This window comes from Anthonomus grandis, chromosome 22, assembly GCF_022605725.1.
Source record: "Anthonomus grandis grandis chromosome 22, icAntGran1.3, whole genome shotgun sequence".
Classification (NCBI taxonomy): domain Eukaryota; kingdom Metazoa; phylum Arthropoda; class Insecta; order Coleoptera; family Curculionidae; genus Anthonomus; species Anthonomus grandis.
Window position 1 is genome coordinate 23,483,811 of NC_065567.1, and position 20,598 is coordinate 23,504,408.

Consider the following 20,598-nt stretch of genomic DNA (forward strand, 5'->3'; position numbering starts at 1 on the left):
TACGAATATCTCTCACAAAAAAAATTGTGGCGTACACAAACAACAAATAGTTAACCATTTGCGACGCCATTGCATTAAAATTTAAACATCCAAAATAGCATCATATTAATTTTTGTTTTCGGTCAAGTATGCGTTTTGCAAAAAAATTTATTTAAGGTTTTTTCTTAGTTGTTAAATAATAAACATGCTGGTCATTTGTCAGTTAATTTTAAAGCATTTTATTTTTTTTATGGAGGCCCGAGACGTGCTGAGATATGATTTTTAATTATTTATTTCTAAACGAAACAAAAAATTCTATGTATCTATGCACGCCCCTGACATTTCTAGGCCATATGTGAGAATTCCAAAAGGTACCTTATAAAGTGACTAACAAAATGTGAAGATTTCAACAAATTCGGTAAATGCGTTTATGAGATATTAATAAAAAATCGATTTAAAAAAAAAAGTTTAACAGCCTGTATCTCGAAAACGAAGCTTTTCCGGACATATGTTTATATGAACTTTTTTACTTAAAATATGACAAGCAATCACCCCTTAAAATTAAAGTCATCACTTATGTTACACCCTGTATATAATTTTCTTAAATAACCTTAAGGTTTCCGAGTAAAACGTGAAAAACTCCTATTTTATTTCTCAAAAGACGTAATGACGTATCGCTTTGAATGCAATTTTTTTATCACAAATAAGTGGAAATTCTTTTTTTTTTAATTAAACATTCATCTAACATCTGAAATATTTTAGGTTATTTGCATTAAATTACTTACTGTGAACTTTACTTTTATAAAACCGCTCTGATGGATTGAAATGGCATGTTGAAGTGAATAATCATCATACTATAAATATTTTTGCTAGTATTGATAAAACTACAATAGGGTGATAGTTATTAACTAATGTTCTTTCATCTTTTTTTTTTAATACAGGGCATACTTCTAGGCTTTTTCCACTTGTCACGAAATGTATCGGTTTTTAGGTAAATGGCGGAAAATCGTCTGGCCCCAAGACTTTTCAACTTTTAGGTTTTTAAAAATGTCTGCACATCTTTCAGTTCAATATAAGTCAGTGACGTATTCGACAAACTAATATTGGAAAGTTTATTAGGCGGATCATTAAAATTTTTCGATTGTAACAGACCCTCAAATTATCTTCAAGTGTCTGGAAGAAGTTTATTAGTACTTAGAACACATTTACAGACAGTGAAACCGACTCCTGCAATAAAAATAACAATAAAAATAAACATAACAGATTTTTAACGATAATCAATTATTTTCCAACTTTGATTTTATTACTAATGACCTTGAGCCAACTGCGAATGTTGATGCCAATGATAATTACATATTTGTCATTAATTTCACTTTATTTATTTTATTAATATTTCTCAAGAAATTTAAGAAAAGACCGCATCTTCCAAAAGAAAAATCTTATTACCTGGCCTAGGGCATATCACATCAACACTATCCATAGATCCAACAAACAAAAACAACAACAACAACACGAGATTATAAAGAATTCAACGAAAATCTGCGCTTAACAAGATTGTTTTCCTCATACACACACAGGGATGCTGCATGCACCCCCATCAGGACCAACAGTTTACGGCACGACGCGTGCGCATTGACACGACCCTTAAAGTTATGGGGAATCAATGAAATCAGACCCTTATTTAAGGGATGTTGCATTGTCGGGTGATGAAAAAGGCACTTAGGGGGATGAAGAATTATGAATTATAAGGACGGTCGGTTCACATGTATTATAAGGGGGTGTGGTTTTAAATATCGCATTTGCGGGAGCGTATTAATAGATTGGATTTTTTTTTTAAGACTACTTTACTGCAAACAGCTTATTGCAATGTATTTTCATATTTTGTGGTGTTTATTCGAAATCAAAAAAAGACTGTCCCACCCAAGCAACACATCATATATTAAAATCGTTAAATATATATTTATTAAAAATTTTTTTGGTAATTTTTGGTTTTGGTATATTTATCAACCATATATGGTCAAGGTATATTTAATTATACTGTACAATATGCGTATATCATATACGATTCTGTTTACAAAAGGGAGAGAAATTTCGGCATTTAACAAAATTGACACGGGATTTACATATCTAGTTTGTAAACTCGATTACTACGCCTCAAATATATGATGAAATTTTTCTAAAAAATCACTGTTTTTCGTCCATATTATTTAATCTGATAACATGGCTGTTTTTATACATATAAATATTAATATATAAAATTATAGCAGATTTAAGTAAACAGTGTTCATTAATTAAATATTGAATCAATATTTTCTGCAAAAATATTATTTTTCATCAACACAACCCTTACCCCTCCCACCCACCCCAAATATTTGCTCAGTAAGAAATTCTTTTGCAAAATCACCGTTTTTCGTCCAAAATATCCAATCTAATAGCACTGTTTTTTGAATTAAATATTCATTAATATACATATATATAATTATATTAAATAAACAAACTGTGGTATTAGATGATATTAACGATGAAATCAGCTCTTATTCATTCGTATTATTTTGGAAAACAATGATTTTTAAAAACAATTTCTTACTGTAAATAGTGTGAGGTGGGTGGGGGGGTCAAGGGTACTGTTAATGAAAAACTTTTTTTTTGCAGAATATAATTGCCGGATAAAAAACTCTATAGTTTTTATATCTAGACTTTTCTCACATTGTTGTTATTATTGATAATTAATTTTCTGAAAAAACCTTTAAAATAGACTGACCTTATTTCTTTGAGGCACCTAGTGACCTCTATTATCGAATGTTTCTTGTATTTATTTATTGACTATTAAATTGATTACAGATTTCTGTACTTTATTAGTCGGTTGGTTTGTAATGAGAAATGTAGATGCCAGTAAGTAGCAAGTTTCTTTAAAATTGAAAAACTACAACAGTAGATTTAATGAATCAGAGGAAATATTTTCTTTTTAATTTTTAGTCAAAGTAACTCTTAATTATTGGATTATTACTTAATTGCCCCAGGAAAATGTTGCAATAAAAGATTGAAGGCTTGACAGTAACTCATTGGATTTTAAAGCCATTTTAACGAATCAAACTGAATATTTTGGCACGGTATGACTCAGTGTTTCTTAATTCATATGCCTTGAATAGTCAGTCTTTCAACAAAGGAATGAAGCTTTGAAAGTAACTGATATTAGGCATATTAAAGTCGCTTTATTAAATACTTTGACGAGGTGTAAATTAGTATTTCTTAATTTAACTGCCTTAAATAATTAATAGTCTCGAAATTAAGTTCTTTTATTAACATAGTTCATTTCTATAGCACACACACACCACGTAGAGCACAATTATTAAAGTCTGGTTCATTTGATTATGACTTAATTCCCTTGAGCTACTTAATTACTCGTTGGAATCTTAAAGCCGTTTTAATGCATCAGAGTGAATATTTTTTATATAAATATTAAGTCAAAATCCCTAACGTCTATTTTGATGAGACGTGAATCTATATTTGTTAATTCAACTGCCTCAAATAATTCTTTTTTTTTAAATTAGTCTGAAATGAAATTAATGTTTTTAGCAACAGAATTAATTGATTTTTATTCATTTTATTAAGCCTCAATTGCTTTGAATTAGTTTAGCAATATTTACTGTAAATCTGAGAGAACCGCTAAAATGGACTGACCTTATTTATTTGACATGGCGCCCTCTGTTATCTAATATTGCTTATATTTTATTATTGACTATTCAATTGATTACAGATTTCTGTATCTTGGTGTCTAATGCGAAATGCAGATGGCAGTAAGTAGCAAGTTTCTTTAATATTAAAAGGATGCTTAAGGGGTTACATTAATTTTAAATTGAATTAATAGATCGTGAGAATATAGAAAATATTTGGAAAAAATTTATTAAAAATTGAGCCCTTATACTATAACTGGTACAGGTATCAATGTACTTATTAGGGTGAAATCATTCATTTTTAGTAGAGGGTTGCAAATATAATGAAGGTTTTCAAAAAAGCATACACACACACTGTTGGGCGCCAAAATATACCCAACGCGACAAAAGTTATTTTCAGTTAATACTATATAAATTAAAATATTTACGATAGAAAATTTGCTATCAAAATGCTGTAGCAAGTAATATAATCAAATAAGTAGTAAAGTAGCAGTAAAGTAAGTAAAATGAAGTAAAGTAGCAAGTAAAAATGAGAATCCTGAGGTGACATTTGGAATCTCGATTTGTTTTTTAAATTTCTCGCAAATATGTACGTACAATTTTTGTTTTTCGTATTATAATTTGAAAAAAAAAAAAGTCAGTTTTGGCCAAAAAACTTTTTTTTTTTTTTTGGACGCTAGTCCAATAATTTCTATTTAATTTAATATAAAAGTTAGTAAAAGAACAGGTCTTCATATTTTTGTAACTAATAGAGATAGAGCTTTGAAATTTCGAATATAAGTTTCTCTAATAAAATTATTTTACACCTATTTCATCAAAAATTAGCTCTACAAGTTGAGGCAAAATGAGATGAAATTCCTAGGGACACAGCCCTTAGATCTTTGAAGTCCAAATAGCAATTTTTAAGTCACAAAGTCGATCTTTAAGAATTTAATTAAATTTAAACTTCGATTGTTTAAATACGATCCTGTCATTCGACAAATCAAATCAGTGAATACCAGTACAATTTCTATAATAAAAGACACCAACACTCCTCTTGAACTGAAGGCAGTTTTATACAAAATTTCATATGATTTCGAAAGTATTTGAATCTGTGTATAACGCTGTGTAAAAGTGAAACTAATAAATTTAAGTAGAGAGGCTGAGCAAATGTGACATTTTACAAACTACGAATCTAGTTCGTCTCATACATATGTTGGCAATCGAAAAGAGAAAATGAAAAATACTTCTCGAAACGAAATGCTGTAACCAAATTTGTCCGCTTGCCTGAAAAATTGAAACATGTCGAGTGATAGTATAAAATTGTGAAATTCGTTGGCAAAAAGCGCTTGATTTCGTATTCAACAAACACCCCCAGAAAATTAATTGTCAAAGGGGAAAGTTTACACCGCGTAGACGTAAATATCGCCCAATATGGTATCAGTGCCGTAGCATTAATTTTTCATTCATTCACAGATGATTTCATCGGATATACTCAATTTAAACATGGAAATCTTGAAAAGGACTTATTTACTTCCCACTTTCTATTAATATATTGAGCATAAAATACAGACTAATTTCGAAAGTACGATGTATGTGGGCGGTCATCGCTACGTCCCTGGTTCACCCAATTTCATTTTCGATTGCAGATATTTGAGTGTTGGATTTAAATTGGCGACAAAAAAAATCAGTTAGGGAGTAAAGCCGCTTGCTACTGTGGTTGAGCCGCGGGGTAATATATTGAAAAATACTCGGCGGTATTCGTATTTTAATCAATGTCATATTGTTTCGTTTTATTGCAACGAATCCCAAGTAACAAATCAATCTTTTTTAAACCAACCCCAATATTAATTGTGAAATTTTGCATTGAAGAGTGCCCAAGAGTACAAACACGATAGTTAAATAAACGTTTATTTTTGGTTTACATCAGGTGTACATTTTTGGTTAAACTTCAAGTTTCAACTTTAAATATCGGATAAAAGGTCCGCCTGATATACATTGAGGAATTCAATATTATTGACCTTGATAAATATATCAATAGTTTTAATTTAATATTTATATTTTTGAACCTAGATAATGAAAAGTTGTCTAGAACCAAAAAAAAACTGAAATTTCTTCAAAACTTAATGACTTATCTTAAAAAACTAAATTTCCACTTATTTGCGATATGGCACAATTACTGCAATTTTCATAGCGATACACCTGGTTTTTAAGAAATAAAATCTATAGATTTTTTTTATCACCTACAATTTTGTTAAAAAGCATTTTTCTCTCAGGCAATTGATTTCTGCAAAAAAAAAACGTTTTTCATTAACCCTACCCTTACCCCTTGTTTTGAAAAACAATTTTTTTTTCAAAAATCATTGTTTTCCAAAATAATACGCACGAATAAGAGCTGGCTTCGTTAATATCTAATCTAGTAATACAGTTTCTTTATTTAAATTTGATATAATTATATATATGTATTAATTAATAAATATTTAATACAAAAACAGTGCTATGAGATTGGATATTATGACCGAAAAACAGTGATTTTTCAAAAGAATTTCTTACTGGGCAAATGTTTGGGGTGGGTGGGGGGTTAAGGGTTGTGTTGATAAAAAACAATGTTTTTGCAGAAAATGTATAATCAAAATTTAATTTAATAACACTACTTATTTAAATTTAATATGAGTTTATATATTAATATTTAGTATAAAACAGCGTTATTAGATTGGATACTATGGACGAAAAACATAGATGTTTTAGATGAATTTCCTCAAATTTTTGAGGTGCAGTAATCGGATTTAAAAACTAAATATGTAAATCCCGTGTCCATTTTTTTTAATGCAGAAATTTTCTCCCTTTTGTAAACAGAATGTAAATGATATACTGTAGAATATACTCTACAGTTTATTAAATACGGATCATATACGGTTGATAAATATACCAAAACTAAATATTTACTAAAAAATCGTTGAATAAATATATATTTAACGATAATGATATAGGATGTGTTGCTTGGGTGGTTTAACTGGACCTGTTTGTAGAAATCTATTAATCGTATGTAGGCGTAATTTTTTTTATTTTACGTAATTTATATGAGAAATTCGTATTCATAGTTAATATTTGTTTAGCAGATTTAATTTTTGTGTGGTGTCTTAGCATCTATTTTTTTATATTTTAGTCAAAAGTTTCACTTTTTCAGTGGTAACTGTAAAATTTAAAAAAATTGTTGATAAAAAAATACAATATGTATAATTCAACATAATCAAAAATACGTCAACATATTCTTTCAAGTTTCGGACATAGGGGAAGATGACATTAATTATTTTAAAATGGAATTTGTTAATTATATTTTATTTTCCAAATAAATAAAACTCTCTGAATTACTTATACAAATATATATTTAAAATCCAAAAAATCTTAAAATCGGTTAACTATAGCAGATTTTAACAAAAAAAAACCTTTGTCATTTTTAAAACCATATAAAAATTTTTTTTTTTATTTAAAAAACAAAAATTAATAAATGTTGACCACTGGGATCTCGGAAACCCTAAGAAGCCCAAGGTCGGTAAAATCAGGTCTAGTCAAAGTTAAGTGTAATTTGATATTTACTAAAATGTCATATGAAAATTGTAAAATAAAATAAAAATAAGAAATAAAAAATTTTTGTTTTTTTTCTGACGTGATCCAAAATTGAAGCGTGGAAATTCAAAAGTACCTAAAGAGTGCTTGTTGCGATATTATTTTTTTTTAATAAATAATTAGAAAAAAACAGTATTTTGGTAAAAAATATTGTATTATCAGTAACGAGTATTTGAAATAATACCATCTCAAAAAAATTGAAAATCGAAAAAAACGTTTTACGAAAAATACCAAACTTTTTCTCATTGGAGTGCCTGGAAGAAATAAAATAGTTTGACTCTTATTGGCAGGTAAATATCTTGATTTTTAGTGGCTAAAATGTTGTAATTATTGATTTCTGGGATATTCTAATGGACCTTTTTAAAATATCACTAAAATCCATATACTAAAAATCAAGATATTGATACTTTTCTCACTGGAGTACCTGGAAAAAATAAAATAATTTGTCTCTTATTGGCAAATGAATATCTTGATTCGTATAGGCTAAAATGTTGTCATTATTGATTTCTGAGATACTTCAGTGGCTCTTTTAGCACTTTTTAAAAAACTACTAAAATGTATACACCAAATATTAAGATATTGACATTTTTCTCATTGGAGTGCCTGGAAGAAATAAAATAATTTGTCTCTTATTGGCAAGGAAATATTTTAATTCATTGTGAATAAAATGTTGTAATTATTGATTTCTAGGATCCTTCAAGGGCTTTTCAAGCACTTACTGAAAAAACTTTTAAAATCCATACACTAAAAATCAAGATATTGATATTTTTCTAATTTTTTCAAAAATTTGTCTGTTATTGGCAACTGAATATCTTGATTTCTAGTGTCTAAAATCTAACTATAAATTTTCTGCCAACCCACTTACCTATCCACAATCAAACACAGGTCAAATAACAAACACAACGCAACTGATTTAAAATAATTTTATTTTGCTTAAATATATCATATTATGTATATATAGACATTTTTCCAGTAAAAGTAAAACATTTCAAAACATGACTTACCTAATAATAAAACAGTCAGTAAAATATTCTACATAAAAACAAAAGGAGCCAAAGCAATATAATCGCATATTAACTGACGCGACGCAACTTATCGCGAGAAAATTGACGCGAGAAGTTGCGTGGCCAGGAACGGACTTAACAGATTTATTATCGTGCCATACGTCACATAAAAATTATATAATCTTTTCAGTAAATAAGAGTCAAATAACCGATATTCATGAATATCAAATGTCAATTTTTGAATATAGTTATAATATCGCGTCAACTCCGAAATCGCCCTAAAATATTGCGTCGCCACGAATGGACTTAGGGAATTCTGCAGATGGTGCGATTGTGCTGCGATATTCTGCTCGCGGTATGTCGCAAAACCATCAAAATATATGAAATGCTATTTACAATTTTCACATTTATAGTTACGTTATTGATGGTATTATATCGCACAAAACGGTTGGCGGTCAAATACTGTGCCAAACGACTAGTTTTTTTTATTTTTTATCGCTGCAAACCAAATTTGAACGCACTGTGTGAAAACCTTATGCAATGCGACGCGATATATCGCAATCGCACCATCTACAAAAGCTATAACAGATTAATTATCGCAAAGTACGTCACGTTATTTTTCTTGAATATCATAAATTAAATTTTTAGGTGAAAAGTTTTTTGCCATAGTTTTACCCGCTTTTGCTCCGTTCAGGTTTAAATACTGATTTTAATTTTTTGAACGTAGTTTTAGCGTCATTTACTAAGATAAACTATAGTTTAATGTTAAAGTAGAATATCGCTGCAAGAAGTTGCGTCATCAGGACCGGACTTAACAGATTTATTATGTAAATTAAATTTTTAAATAAATATAATTTTTTTTAAATATCGGATTTTTTTGTCAGATTTTTACTCACTTCAGCTCCGTTAAAGTTCCCACGCCATTTTTCACATGTAGTCAGAAAAACTATAGTGCGACGTAAAGCATAACATCATTGTCTTAATCCGAATCCCGTAAAACGATAAAATATTTAAACGCATCTCGTGACATAAATAGAACAAGCATTACATTAATCAACAAGTACATAAAAAGGTATAAATAATAAATGTTTGTCCATTCTAATTTGGCCCACAGTGTTATAAATGGGAAATACACCAAAAACACGGAATAATGCTTTAACCCTCTAACAATAACAAACAAAACGCTTAGAGCAACAATTTGTAGCAACGCATAAATATCTATTTAATTGATTTAGTGTCTTTTTTTAATTTTTAGCTAAAAATATGCAAAAAAATAACAAATTATTAACTAATTTACTAAAACTGTTGATAACGGCATTCTTTGGCTAATATTTACATGCACATTCACCACTGTTTTTCTCATAAAACTCCTTTCGCTAAAGAAGATTTAGTAGCATTACATTTGATATATCATTAGCCTATTATGAGCAGTCTTCATAAAATAAACCTTAAAACAAATTAGTTACGTGATTACTTACTGATGATATGTGGCCAAGATTAATTTCTTAATTTTTTCCGATCGAATTTCGAGCAGCACTTAAAGACAATAACTTACAGAGCGAAGCACATATATTTGGCACATATCACTTTTTTTACACAAAGTCTCCGCTTATATCAATAAGAAGATCGAAAACACAAATATTAAAAAGAGTTTCGAAATTAATACCGCACAAGCTCTTGACTCCGTCACATTTAAATCTAATTGATCTTCTTCTTTTACTGGGGGGCCCTGGAAGTCGTTGTATAGGCGTTTTTCTGAATTTTCCAAGTCTTCGTTTAGTTCTGGTTGAGTGTACTCGTCTAGGTCTTCTTCTTTTTGAAGTTCCATCTCTGGAATAGAGTAATAAAATAATAAAATAAATTTTTAAACTTTACTTTTTTTATTACATATTTAATATGCAAATAAGTGTGTCATAAACCATCTAAGAACATTTTCAGTGAGACATGAAATGTGCAGTTAAATTTTTGAACATAGGAACGCGTACTATACGATAGTAGTGGGGCATAATAACGAGTGCTAATTATAAATTAAACATAATATATTTTTAACATAAAAAAGGAAATAAGTCAGGCACAGTAATAACATTCGACTATAAGACGTTTTAATGTTTTTAACCTTGGCAAGTGCTGAGATAAACGCATCCTCAAATATCTACTAAGTTCAATTCAGCAATCTTTTTTGAGGGCATGACGTTTAATCGAAATAAGCTGTTTATGAGGTAGTAAAGACGAAAGGGAATATTGTATAAAGCCATAAAAATAAAAAAGGGAAAAGGCGTTGCATTGGTTTCAGCTGATAATGTGAACGAGAAAAAGGGGAAGCAGCACAGATAGAATAGGAAAAATTCAATCTCTTTTTTTGCGCCTTTCTTTTTATTTGGCGGGAATGTATGATCTGACTTAATAATTTTCATGGTGAGCGTGCGTGTTATTTCGATGCTGTATCGCATTTCGCTGACTGACTGACTGACTGGCTTATTTACTTTTTTTTGGACGACCAGTTATACATATTAAACATCTTCCCAATAACTTCAAATAGAACCTATACATATTTACTGCGTAATTTGGAAGTTGTCATTAATCTTACCTAATATACAGGGTGTCCCACTAAGGGTTATATCTCGGGAAGTTATTAAAACCTTATTGGAATTTTTTTTGACATTATAAAAATGGCTAAGAGAAAATTCTGGAAATTTTTAAGTTCGAAATTTGACCAGTAGGGGGCCTTATTGAAAGGTCAATAGTAGGTACCATATTTAGAAACCTTGGAATATTTTTTATCATTTTGGTCAAATAGAGGAAGGTAGTGAAAGTGTTTTAATTATTATTAATTTTCTTTTCTTTATTTGGCACCTCCCTTCATTGTTTATCTACGCATAGGGCTAATCCAAATGATGTAAAAATAACAAAATTTCTAAAAATTCTGAAGTTATTATGTAATGAAAAGATAATTTAATTCAAATATCATAATGCTAAAAAATTAAAGCATGTTTAAAAGCCAATGGGTTATAACTAAAGAACAAGATTAAACACTTTACAAATGTTAAAAGTGCCCACCATTTTCTAAAAATAAATCCTCAATTTTTTTACTTATAAGCTGTTGCAATTTTGAGTAAAGAAAAGAAAGTTTTTCTCGTTTAAAAGTTTTGTTTTTATATGATAAGGTGATTCTTGCAATTATTGTTTTAATATTAATTCACAAATAACATTAAAATCTTTACGTACTTTTAAGTGTCTTATTATCTACTGCTGTCGAAAGGGTGTGTGGTAGTAAGACAGACAATAACCCCACTTTATCTGAGAAAATAATAATCAAAAAATAACTATATTTGAATGTCATTTTATGCTATAAAAAGGGTTTTTTATCGATGAGTTTATCGAAAGTAATTCTTGGTAAAAGCCGTAAAAATATCGATGTTGATGTGTTGAAATTTAATTTTTAAATTGTCTTCCCCAAGCAACTCATTATATATTATTGTCGTTAAATATATATTTATTTAACGATTTTTTTAGTAAATCTTTGGTTTTGGTATATTTATCAACCGTATATGGTCAAGGAATACTTATTAAACTGTAGAATAGACGTATATCATATACGATTCTGTTTACAAAAAGGAGAAAATTTCGGCATTTAAAACAATTGATACGGGATTTACGTATATAGTTTTTAAACTCGGCTACTACGCCTTTAATATTTGATGAAATTCTTCTGAAAAATCACCGTTTTTCGTTCCTATTATCCAATCTAATAACGCTGTTTTTATACTAAATATTTGTTTAAAAAATTATATCAAATTTAAATAAACAGTGTTAGTAAATTAATTATTGAATATATATTTTCTGCAAAAATATTGTTTTTTATCATCACCACCCTTAACCCCCCACCCTCCCCAAACATTTGTCCAGTAAGAAATTCTTTTGAAAAATCACCGTTTTTCGTTCCTATTATCTAATCTAATAACGCTGTTTTTATACTAAATATTTGTATATAAAGTTATATCATATTTAAATAAACAGTGTTAGTAAATTAATTATTGAACATATATTTTCTGCAAAAATATTGTTTTTCATTTTCACCACCCTTAACCCCCCACCCACCCCAAACATTTGTCCAGTAAGAAATTCTATTGAAAAATCACCGTTTTTCGTTCATATTATCCAATCTAATAACGCTGTTTTTATACTAAATATTTGTATATAAAATTATATCACATTTAAATAAACAGTATTAGTAAATGAATTATTGAATATATATTTTCTGCAAAAATATTGTTTTTCATTTTCACCACCCTTAACCCCCCACCCACCCCAAACATTTGTCCAGTAAAAAATTCTTTTGAAAAATCACCGTTTTTTGTTCATAATATCCAATCTAATAGCACTGTTTTTGTATTAAATATTTATTAATTTACATATATAATTATATCGAATTTAAACAAACAAACTGTGTTATTAAATTAGATATTAACGACGAAATCAGCTGTTATTCATGTGTATTATTTTGGAAAGCAATGATTTTTGAAAACAATTTTTTACTGGTAAGTTGTGTGAAGTGGGTGGGTGGGGTAAGGGTAGGGTTTATAAAAAACGGTGTTTTTTGCAGAAAATAATTGCCTAAGAAAAAAAAATGCTTTTTAAGAAAAATATAGATAATAAAAAAATCTATAGTTTTTGTATCTATAGTTTTCTCACATAACCTTAAGGTTTTCAAGTAAAACGTAAAAAAACCCTATTTTATTTATTAAAAGCAAGACGTATTGCTATGAAAATTGCAGTAGTTGCGCCATTTTTTATCACAAATAAGTGGAAATTCAGTTTTTTTACGATAAGTCATTAAGTTTAAAAAAAAATCAGTTTGTTTTGGTTCTAGATAACTTTTCATTATCTAGGCTCAAAAATACTATAAAAAATAAAATTTATTTTAGAAAAATGCATTGGTGTACTTTTTTTTATTAATATTTAAAAGTACTTACATTTCACTTTTAAACATGTCCAAATTGAAGTTTTTTAAAAGTTATAGCCATTTGAACAATTACACTTTTACTACCTTCCCTTACCCTATGAAGGTCAGTACGCCAATTCTAAATATGTTAAAACAAAGGTATCGACATTTTCTGGAAGAAATTATAATTGAATTCTCGATCTATTAATTACGCTCCATAGTGGCCATATTTTAAATGTAAAAATAATTTCCGGCATTTATGGTCACTTTTATAGTATCAAAAAAAAATCCAATCGTGTCAGACTGATAGTTCCCGAGATATAACCGCGATTCACGCTAAGTGAAGCGCTCTATAGAAGTAAATTATATAAAAGCAATAATCTGTTACGGTCCTTTCACAAATAATAATGTAAATAAAATAAACCCGACAGGGTCGTACTTAATTTTTCTTCAAATAAAGATAGACTTACCATACAATCGTATATTGCCTTCTGCGTCACCAATAGAGTTCTTGGAGATGCACTTGTAGCCTCCTATATCAGACTTTTGAATGCTTTTAATTGTGAGTTTCATGTGCACGCTGTAGTATGAATTGCTAATTTCGGATATTAGGTATTTGTCGTTGGATGCGATCATTTCACCTGAAATTCATAATTTTCATTGATATATCTGACTATTTTTCAGTACGTATCAGATCTAGCATTTTCAGATTATTTTTAATACGTATTTTTAAAGTCGTAACTAGCGAATGAATCAAGCCGAATGAAATAAAAAACCTTATATTTATTTTATATATATATTCTCTTGAGAGCATGTTCCTAATTATACATCAATAACCGTTAGTGATATAACCTTTTAAAATAAATAAATAAATAAACAACCATAAGTACCAAATGGCACGTATCTTATAAATATACAATATAGTGGCCTCAACTCACCGCTTTCACGTGTCCAATAATTAATTGCCTTAGGAGATGCCTCTACGTGACACTGAAGTGTTACATCGGTATTTACTGGTGCTCCGACCAACTGATTTGGCACTTGAATAAGGGGATGAACTAAAAATAACGAAAGTTTTTTTTTAGGGACATTAACCAGTTGCTAGAAGGTTAAATAGGGTAAAAATCACAATCAATGCTTTATTGTCATAAAATATAAGAAGAGAAAATGCATATACACATTAGTACAATTCTATTCAATGTAAAACTAAAACAAAAATGAATGACACGAACAAATTAGGTAAAGTTGTAAAAATTTTGACTAAAATTTATCTGACAAAAATTCAGTTCAGACTCTTTAACACGTTTCCTTTCATTTAAATTAAAGAACTTGTAGGCATAGGAAAACCACATCATTAGCTCGTCGACTGCTATATTCATGCCTAATTATTCCAGTATAAAAAGGAAGAAAAGGTTCGGATTTTATGATTGATTTATAGTTGTTTCATACTCACACTACACAGATGTCGGATCGCTGTCATGTGCAAGACAAAGGCACTAATAAATAAGTAATGGGTGCATGCACCTCAGATACACAAACCACACCTTAACTAAGGTTCATTTAAAGAAAAATAAATATTTCAAAATCAACTCTCCTGCTATTCTTTAAGAGCATCCTATGGTTGGAACCATCGTAGTTTTTGGACACAAAAAATTAAAAAATTACGGCTTAACTGCACCTTAACTGGCCCTGCACTAGAGCAGTAGGATTGGTACTCACTAAAATACTCATTTAAGCTAAGTGTCCATTTTCACCTGAAGAAAAATTGACGATCATCGAATATTTTAGTTCTATTTTAGAAGTTGTGAATAACGATGAGTTTAACCTTCACTTTGGCTGTCAAAAGCCTTGGAGAAGTCCGTGTAAATTGCATCTACTTGATAGCCCTTCGCCCATGCACAATTATTTCTTATTATATATTCACATTTTAATTATTCCTTTTAATTAGTATTGATCAAAATTATAAAGCAATTTACTAATAATCTGCGCTAATAAATTGCTGTTCCTTGCCGAATTTTAAAACAAAAAGGTTGTGAACAGCTGCCATGGCAATAAACAGGAAAACATTACTATGATTTGGAAAACTGAGTTTTAATCTTCCCCTGAAGATCCTTACATCGTTAGCGAAACACGTGTGGAGAATAAAATAAAGAGTTGCTTTGTGACCTTATCCTAGTAGCACCGCGAATATTTGATAAATATATCTGGCGCCACTCTTTTAAAAATTAAGTTAATATACAAATTGAATATTTAATAGTCATTTTTTACAATAGAATTTTAAAAATGTGTACTTTAAGATATGTGTATTTTGTTCGAAAACACCCTGTAAATAGAAAGTTCGTTATATAACAAGTTAAACAAAGAAGTGTAGAACAACTTATTGAAAAATTAATGCTAATAATTATTTAACCTAGTGTTATAAAATAACGGGTTTATGCGAACTTAAGCAATGTGTCAACAACTATAAAAGAAAATAATGTGTTTAAAAAATTAAAAGATTAAATATAAAGTTACATAGTGTTAAAGTGAAAATTCACTATTCTGAATTATCTTCGTTTTTTTTGTAGGTAAAAAAATTACTTTGAACTGCCTGGAAGACGACAAAAATTTATTACAACTGAAGAAACATTAATATTAACAACAATTATCTGGGAAAAAATGAATTTCTGTTTTTTTAAAATTTTTTCTTGGCATTTTAACTCCAATTTAATGTAAATAAACTATAGTTTCTTGGATAAAACTGCTTCCAAAAATTAAAAAATGATTTCAATTGCCTGGAAAAAATAATCAAAATTATGTTAGCTGCCTGGAAAAGCTTTAATAATAACAAGATATATCTGGAAAACCTAAAATTTTTAAATTTTTTAAAAATGTAGTTACTTTGATAAAATTGCTTCCAAGACTTTAACGGTCTGGAAGGAATAAGAAACTTGTTTAACTGCATGGAACAACTTTAATATTAACGAAATTTATCTTAAAAATGTAAATTGTTGGCATTTTTTTCTTGTAATTAATTATCAATTTTAAGTTGTACAATCGCCTTTTTATTCACTATAAAATAACTTAAAAATCCACAATTTCCTATACATAAAGTAATACGTCTCGCCATAATCGAGTCACGTTATAATCTCTATATGTCAATTCACATCAATCCTGTCAACCTAACAAAACAGCTAGTAGCTGTAGCTAGAGGCGCGAAATTTAAATTTTAAAATTAAATACTACAAAGTAAAAAAAAATAGTTTCTTGGGTTAAAAGTTCTAGACCTCTCTAATTCGTTTCCTCATTTAAACTAAAATAAGAAATGTTTGTAAGTGTAATTACTTACAAACATTTCATATTTTAGTTTACAGTAGTTGGTTGCACTGACTTTAACTTACTGCTAAAAACTAAATCCAGCACAGAGAACAGACTTAGAAATAACAAAAATACCAAAATATGCTTATTAAGAATTGGAAACCTTATATATAATACACATCAAAACGCTAATGCTTATTTTTAATATTTCTAGAATATTTGCCTAGTCTCTCAAGTATTAAAAAAATATGTAAATATTTTATATATTTTCTATAAATATATAGTGTGACCCATTTGTTTTCGGGTCACCCTGATAAAAAGTTTATTTTTGGTGCGATTTTGCTCAAGTTTTTTTAATGTTAGATCCAAAAAAACTGCATCATTATAACAAAAAAAATTCTGCCATGCATATTCCAAGGCCTACGAATGTCAGTTTTTAAGGGCCAAATTTTTAAGAAACCATGCTAGGCATTTTTTAGCAAAAAATTGTGCACACCTCTGGATTCGGCATCGCCCAAAACGGCCTTATACCAAATTTCACCAAAAAATATTAAATAATAACAATTTTATGATAAAAAAAAAAGAAATGCGCTTTACTTCTAAATTGTCTCTAAAAATTATTGTAATATTGAATTGTCACATTTGACATCTAACTGTCAAAAATGGTAATAGAATGTGTTTAGATAGTGTTAGTAATCATGGAAAATTTAAATTTAAGAGAAAAAATTGAAATTGTTCCTCTTGGTTGGGTGGTAACACGGGTTCGATGAGAGAAGCTGCCAGAGAATTTAATATTAGGCCAGTAAGTCTAGATAGATCAGTAAGTCTAAGTACTGTGCAACGTATTAATAAAATTTTCAATAAAACAGGATCTGTTTCGAAAAATCTACTTAAAAATAGACATAATGGACGGGCGTGGGCTCAGAAGAAATGAAAATTACATTTTGGAATATTTTAACGGCAATCCTCGAAGTAGTATCAGAACGGCTAGTTTGGTCCCCAGAGAAAGTATAAGAAGATGTTTGCAAAAAAATAACATAAAAGCATTTAAGCCAAAATTTTTGCACACCATTTACAGGATGGTCGCCAGGCAAGAAGATTAGAGTTTTGCTATTGGCTTTAGGGAGAATATTTAAACAACAGAAACTTTCTAGATGAAATCCTTTTTAGCGATGAAGCCACTTTTACCACAAATGGTGTAGTCTCTAGTCAAAATTGCCGCCACTGGTCCGTGCAGAATCCAGAATTTATAATAAATGCAAGGAGATAGTATTCACAAAAAATTAACGTTTGGGTGGTGAAATACTAAGCGACAAAATTATTGGCCCTTTTTTCTTTAATGGTAATTTGAATACAATTGAATTTTCTTGAGAATGAATTTTCGAACGCATTAGAAGATTTACCCTTAAGATATCACCCTAATTTGAAGTTTCAATTAGATGGTTGTCCTGTCCATAATGCTCGTTTAGTAAGAGACTGGTTAAATCAACATTTTGATAACTGGTTAGGATAGGACGAAACAGTCTTTTCGTTGAGTGGCCACCGAGATCCCCTGACTTAACGCCACTCGATTTTTTCTCTGGGCTTACTTAAAGAAAAGTGTACAAAGTAAGACCTCTAAATTTAGAAGATCTACAAGTCAGAATAATCCAGGTTTGTTCAGAAATTACTCCAGAGCAAGTACGTAAAGTTATTTTAAATGTAGGCAAAAGGAATGTAAAATGCATAGAAAACAATGATGGATTAGTAGAAATTTCAAAAATTTAGTAGCGGTTAATTTTTAATTTTTTTATTAACACATCTCGTGAGAGTGCTTGTATTATCTTTGTTCAATTTGTTTTTTTTATGGCTACCTACACATTTTTAAATGTAAATAAATGCATAATTTCCCTTTTTATTTTTTGTTATAAAATTGTTATTACTTAATATTTTTTGGTGAAATTTGGTATAAGGCCGTTTTGAAAGATGCCGAATTCAGTGGTGTGCACAATTTTTTGCTAAAAAAATGCCTAGCATGGTTTCTTAAAATTTGGCCCTTAAAAACTGACATTACTAGGCCTTGGAATTTGCATGGCAAAATTTTTTTTGTTGTAATAATGCAGTTTTTTCTGGACCTAACATTTAAAAAAAAAAACCCGAGCAAAATCGCACCAAAAATAAACTTTTTATCAGGGTGACCCGAAAACAAATGGGTCACACTGTATAATGCTACTAGGATAAAAGCATAATAATTGACTGATATTTTATGATATAACCGTATAATATGACTGTCAAATTTTAGTTCATTGTCAATAAATAAACCTAAGAATTCATTTCTGTCCAAGTTCTTCAGGGTCTAACTTTCCATTAACACAACAACTTGAATTTAAAATTCATAACACAAGTTTTTGAAATATTTATATGAAAAAAACAATTTCTTAGAATTTAACAAAATTGTTGCATCGTCCGCAAACTGAATACATTTCCTCGAGATTCTAAGAATGGCCATGTCAGTAATATAAATGAGGAATAAAACTGATCCAAGAACTGAACCCTATGGAACATCATGAGCACCATCCATAGAAATAATCTGCACTCTATTAGGCAAATAAGAACCTATACCGCAGCAGTTCTTCTTGGACTAACACAGTCAAACACTTTGGTCAAGTCTCAAAAACACTACTGCAGCAGCATCTTCACTGTTCAAGGTTAATAAAAAGCTTGCACCTGATTCCCTTGGTACTTTGAAACCCAAACTACTCTGACCTAATAATTTGCTTTTTAACCAATTTATCCATGATTTTTGAAAATGCTTCACATTAGTGTTTATAAATAATGTGCATATGCAATAAAATATTCCATTAGTTATGCGACCCCTAAAACGTTATTAGCGGTAAGTCGCAGTGTGTAAATTAAGAGATATATTAAACGCTAACATGATTCGTGCAATCAATTTAGTCATATTACATGCAATATAACTCCAGTATGTTGGTTAATATATAATTAGCTTTGAAATTAGTATGCTACACGTCAGAATGTTGACTCTTGCCTTGTATTATCGTGTATATTGCTTAGATCAATTATTTGAGGATTCTTGTCATATTAGACAATTAAATGTTCTTTTTTTTAATAAATAGTTTTGTTAATTTGAGGTTTCTTAAGGCACCTGATCGTTTGTTGTGCAATAGAAAATCAGGCAAAATACATTTTTATCAGTAGCAAAGAGGTGAAATATAATTCGGTTGTAAATGGAAAAATTAAATGCGATAGAGATGAAGAAAATGGTCAATAACTTGGGTAGAAATGGAACTTCTTAACTATTACTGATTTATTTCTATGCTATTGACTGTATATTCTGAAAAATTGTGCTTTTTTGAAGTAGTTTGGCAATGAAACACCATTTTAGTTTTACTAGTTTCATCTTCCAATTCTATGGTTAAAGCTAGTTAAAAATTCCATACCACTGTACAATTTAAAAAAATGAATAATCATGAGCAATTTGAAATAGAGAACATTATATGCATTAATCCACTTTTTTATTTAATAATATTTAAAACTAATTAAATTATTTCTTGTTATTAAATTTTTGACCTTTTTCTGTTCGTACTACGACTATGTTTATATTTTACAATTTTCATTTTATTGTATATTTTTATATTATTTTACAACATTTCTGTATTTTTTTTTTAATAAAACAAATTACCAATAATGCAGAAAAGTAAACTCAATGAATATAAAAAACTAACCAAAAAATCCCAATATTTTTTTCAAAAATAGATAATCCATTTCATACATTCCAAGTATCATCAACTAAATATAATTTTTTTTCTGAGGAACTAATAATTAGTATCGAAGCCCATGTAAATGCCGCTGTAAATTTTAATTAAATATGAGAAAAGATTAGAAACGAAATTTAATCCGATGTATGTACGTAAAATATTAAATATTTAAGCGGAAAGCCGGTAAATGACCGCCCCCGACATGTACATTTGTAATTTACGCAATACGATCGTTCGTAATTTATGCATTACATTAAATAAATAAATGTGCAAAAGTGTGCCCCGTTCGCCAAATTGGCGACTCTAGTTAATAAACTTCCGAATATTTAACATCTATT

The 20,598-nt window shown here is 29.2% G+C and overlaps 1 protein-coding gene across 7 annotated transcripts in view; it reads right to left on the bottom strand.

The window, feature by feature from the left end:
• Positions 1–8,168: 8,168 nt before the first annotated feature.
• Positions 8,169–20,598, bottom strand: part of LOC126748603 (lachesin-like) — a 184,703-nt gene continuing 172,273 nt past the window's right edge. For all 7 annotated transcript variants that reach the window (XM_050457948.1, XM_050457951.1, XM_050457949.1 and 4 more), the window contains 3 exons: positions 14,144–14,263; positions 13,676–13,846; positions 8,169–10,093 (listed from right to left, as the gene is read on the bottom strand). In XM_050457948.1, coding sequence (XP_050313905.1) covers positions 9,873–10,093; positions 13,676–13,846; positions 14,144–14,263 — 512 coding nt within the window. In that variant the 3' untranslated portion in view covers positions 8,169–9,872. The remainder of the gene's footprint in view (positions 10,094–13,675; positions 13,847–14,143; positions 14,264–20,598) is intronic.